Raw genomic sequence first — 4,397 nt, 5'->3', positions numbered from 1 at the left:
CATCAATTTCACATGCGCGCCACACGCGCATATGTTTTGGCATGTGTATTGCCCGTGCAAGGGTTTGCAAAGCTCGTAATATAGAAGCGTTAATATGGGAATCTATTAGCAAGTACAAAATATGTTTAATGCACCAGGAATGGCAAACACTCTCTCTCTCCTTCTCTTTTGAGTATTACTATAGTACCCTTTTCTTGTTCTAACATTATTTTGCTGCCAATTTATTGGATCCGGCAAATAAGAGCGGAAATTCACATGTTTTAAATGAGATTTTGCAATGTCAGGGCTTCTTTGATGGTGGATCGAATACAAACGTCTCTACAATAAACTTAATATATGAATTTGACGTGTGGATGATTTAATCTAATCCATCAGAAGATGCATCCAACCAGGCATGAATGGCCACCCGAAAATCAGGCCATTCCAAAACTCAGGTGTGTCACAACATGACATTTTTTAACGTTTAAGGCATGATTTTAGATGATGTGGTCCATTTGAGTTTTAGATCAACATGCGTTTTGAGATCAAAAGAGAATAGGATGGGGTGCACATGATGGATGAATGGATTGAATGTGAAAAAAGAAGGAAAAAAACCACTCTGAGCCTCTTCTCATACCATAGATTATCCACCCACCACTCAAAATGATAAAGGGTACCTCAATAATTTCACCTACCAAGGATTAAAATTTTGCTTCTTTATAGAAGAATCCAAAAGAAAATAAATCCAAAATTGCACATCTATAATTTTACTTCTCATAAATTAGTCGTAAGGTATCTTCCCTCTTCCTGTCCTTTCCCTTACAAAGAGAACTGCCATCTCTCTATATAAATAATAGTCTCCCACACCTTGTCCCTCAACTATATTTTCCTGCTTCTCCTATATTCAAAGCGCCCACACACACTCACTTCCACTCTATTACAAACAATGGTATTAATCCCTCTTTTGTGAATGAGGATTTTGTTTTGTCCAAGTTTTCTACTAGAAATGATTTAGAGTTTAAGACACGTTTTAAGTCAAAATTTTCATAATTTCATTTATTCAATTACGAACTCGTCACCGTGGTCTTATTTGATACTTTAAAGTATTTATTATTTCTATGGCGAATTCGATTCCATATGTTTTTATTGTTTCGTAAGTGTTTAGATTGCAATTTCTTGAATTTTATGATTTTATATTTTAAGTTCAACTTTGTCTATTCTATGAAATTCTACATCTTGCCAAATTTTCATTTCTATCAAAAAAGAAAAAAATGTGTGTAGGTTTTATTTTCAAATTCATTAATGGATTCTCTCTTACCCATTTTCTCAAAAACATTACAGGAGAAAAGCATGGAAATCTCCAAAGATAGTGAAAAAGGGGTTGTGTCAAGCGCAGTAGATGGTTTCATTGATTACAAGGGTAACCCTGTTAACAAGTTCAGGCATGGAGGAATTAAGGCAACCATCTTCGTTTTCGGTATACATATACATACACACATGCCTTCTATCTGTCTATAAACACACACACACACGTGCTGCGCCCGAAAAAATCCTTTTTAACTGATTCAGACTGGGATGGTACCTAAGAATCATGATACCACATTGGATATCTCTAGTATGACCCACTATGAAGATCATCTGGCACAAACATCAGCTGGGTCTGCTCAACAGGTGGGGCGCACTGTAGGAATCAATGGACAATAGACTTTGTTCTGACTCAATGTAGAGGTGTGGCCCACCTAATGAGTGGTTCAGCTTAATTTTCAAGAAAGGCAATCTTCACAACAGTACCTATCCTTTGTATTGCATAGATGTCCTACACAAGTGGCATGTTGGTAGGAAATATGGGCTGGCATGCTAAGTGATGGGTTCTCCTATTTCTAATACAGATGTCTAGCTACTAATCTCGTGTTTTATATATGTATCTGTTTTAATGCTTCTTCCTCATCTTATACATGTGGTAAATGAGTAAAGCTGCGGCGGCTCTGGAGAACATGGCAAACCTTGGAACATCAGCGAATTTGATAACATATTTCTACTTGCACATGCATTACAGCATGTCAGAATCGGCGGACATGTTGACCAACTATATGGGAACAACCTTCCTACTCTCTTTGGTGGGGGCCTTCATCTCCGATGCCTATCTCACAAGATCAAAGACCCTCCTTATCTTTGGCTCCTTTGAATTATTGGTAAGTGGCGCTCTCTTTCAAGTTAACTTATAGGCCTTATTCGGATTTTTATTACCTTACAGGCCTTGTTTGTAACCTCTGGGGAAAATATATTATGATAAAAATGCCATCTAAATTGTCATATTATTATAATAATGTCAACATAAGTATTAAGTCACTGAAATAATTGTGACTAATTTTCAACTTTAATTCATCTAAAAAAGTCAGCCAGTGGCGCGGACGTGTTTGTAATATGAGCAAGCATGTTTGTCAGATGGGGTTTTTTCACTTTTTTATTTTTTTAAAAAAATCACAATATCTTTCCCCGGTAGGTTCCAATTCCAAACAGGGGATATTCTTCCTATTCCACGATGTGAATGCTTCTTTGGTTTATTGCCAGGGCTTCATGCTACTCACCATCCAAGCACGCGTAAAGTCGCTTCAAGAGCCACCATGTCAAATATTCAATCCTCTTGCCAACTGCCAACATGTTAATGGAAGGAAGGCCACTTTTCTTTTCTCGGGTCTGTATCTGATTGCATTGGGATCAGGAGGCCTCAAGGCAACTTTGCCGACCTTAGGTGCTGATCAGTTCGATGAGAATGATTCAAAGGAGCGCAGTCTCATCTCTTCCTTCTTCAATTTCTTCCTATTTAGTCTTTGCGTAGGCTCTTCCATTGGTGTGACCTTCCTCGTCTGGCTTCAGGACAATAAGGGATGGGATGTTGCTCTTTCCATTTCAACATCAGCCATCTTTCTTGGCCTCCTCATTGTCTCTTTGGGATACACCATGTATCGCAACAAGATCCCAGCTGGAAGTCCCTTCACTAAGATCCTTCAAGTCCTTGTGGCGGCCTTTAGGAACCGTAATCTTGACTTACCAAACAACGAATCTCACCTGTATGAAGAGAAGACCGGCAAGAATTCAGATAAGGATAGACTTCACCACACACAACAATTTAGGTTCTTAGACAAGGCCGCAATCCTTCCCCAAAATGAAGAAGCTCTTGTAAGCGACACGAGTGAATGGAAGCTATGCACAGTCACAGGTGTTGAAGAAGTGAAGATTCTACTGAGGATGGTTCCCATCTTCGCATGCACTTTGCTGATGAACACATGTCTTGCTCAGCTCCAGACGTTTTCGGTCCAACAAGGGATTACAATGGATAACAAGGTAGGGAGCCTCAAGATACCGCCGGCTTCATTACCTATCATTCCCATGACCTTTATCGTCATCCTCACACCCATCTATGATAGGGTGTTTGTTCCCTTTGCTAGAAAGCTAACAGGACTGGAAACTGGGATCACCCACCTACAACGTGTGGCAGTTGGATTAGTCCTGTCCATCCTTTCCATGGCCGCAGCTGCGATTGTAGAATCAAAGCGTAAGGACGTGGCAAAGGAACACCATCTTGTTTTTGCCAATCCAATGATGACTAAATTACCCATGAGTGTGTTCATGTTGAGCTTCCAATTTTTTATATTTGGGATCGCCGATCTTTTCACCTTCGTGGGTTTACTTGAGTTCTTCTACAGCCAAGCTCCAACAGGGCTTCGGTCGTTGGGCACTGCATTCGCTTGGTGCTCCATGGCTCTTGGGTTTTTCTTCAGTTCTGTGTTAGTCAATGTCGTCAATGCCGTGACGAAGAATTCTACAAGCAGCAAAGGTTGGCTAAATGGGAACAACCTCAACACAAACCACCTCGATCTGTTCTACTGGTTGGTTGCCATCCTCAGTTTCCTCAACTTCCTCAACTACCTCTACTGGGCGAATTGGTACAAGTACAAGCAATCAGGGACGGGGTTAGTTTCTGATATGAATGACAATCAGGATTTGTTATTGTCAAAAGGAGATTCAAAATAGAATGCCAAAATATTGAATTGATGTCAACGTTAATAATGACCAGAGATGTTATTTGGTTTTATTTCAGTTATTGTCTCTTTGAAATAATTATAATAAAGATTTATTAGCTCCGTGCTCCTCTCCACGACTAATGGATTTTCATCATTTTGTGATTGTTGATCTCGACAGTCTCTGAGCAAAAATCACCAGAGTCTGATGATTCTTACCCTTAGAATGGTGGTCATCTTTGTTACAACTCTCTGTTTTCTAAGCCATAGATCAAATCGAGGCACCATTTGACTAAAGTGTTTTGTTAGATCAATCATAAACGGTCCCCCTGATCAAGTGGATTCTTAAATTGATAATTTAACTCGTTATAATGAATCAATGTCTAATTGGAGAAC

The 4,397-nt window shown here is 39.4% G+C and overlaps 1 protein-coding gene across 1 annotated transcript; it reads left to right on the top strand.

Moving 5' to 3' along the window:
* The first annotated feature begins 277 nt into the window (after positions 1 to 277).
* Positions 278 to 4,125, top strand: LOC131233674 (protein NRT1/ PTR FAMILY 4.6-like). The gene is made up of 4 exons (XM_058230464.1): positions 278 to 928; positions 1,321 to 1,456; positions 1,954 to 2,171; positions 2,551 to 4,125. The coding sequence occupies exons 1-4, from the start codon at positions 926 to 928 to the stop codon at positions 4,012 to 4,014; spliced, it is 1,821 nt and encodes a 606-aa protein (XP_058086447.1). The 5' UTR covers positions 278 to 925; the 3' UTR covers positions 4,015 to 4,125.
* The last annotated feature ends 272 nt before the right edge of the window (positions 4,126 to 4,397 follow it).

Source organism: Magnolia sinica, chromosome 18 (genome assembly GCF_029962835.1).
Source record: "Magnolia sinica isolate HGM2019 chromosome 18, MsV1, whole genome shotgun sequence".
In the NCBI taxonomy this organism is placed as follows: Eukaryota; Viridiplantae; Streptophyta; class Magnoliopsida; order Magnoliales; family Magnoliaceae; genus Magnolia; species Magnolia sinica.
Note: the sequence above shows the minus strand (reverse complement) of the source record. Positions and strands in the feature narration are given on the sequence as shown.

Excerpts from the sequence above, each read along its gene's own strand:
- LOC131233674 (XM_058230464.1), top strand. Across the intron at positions 1,457-1,953 it reads GGCAACCATCTTCGTTTTCG|CTGCGGCGGCTCTGGAGAAC; the intron begins GTATACATATAC and ends AAATGAGTAAAG. Across the intron at positions 2,172-2,550 it reads TTGGCTCCTTTGAATTATTG|GGCTTCATGCTACTCACCAT; the intron begins GTAAGTGGCGCT and ends GTTTATTGCCAG.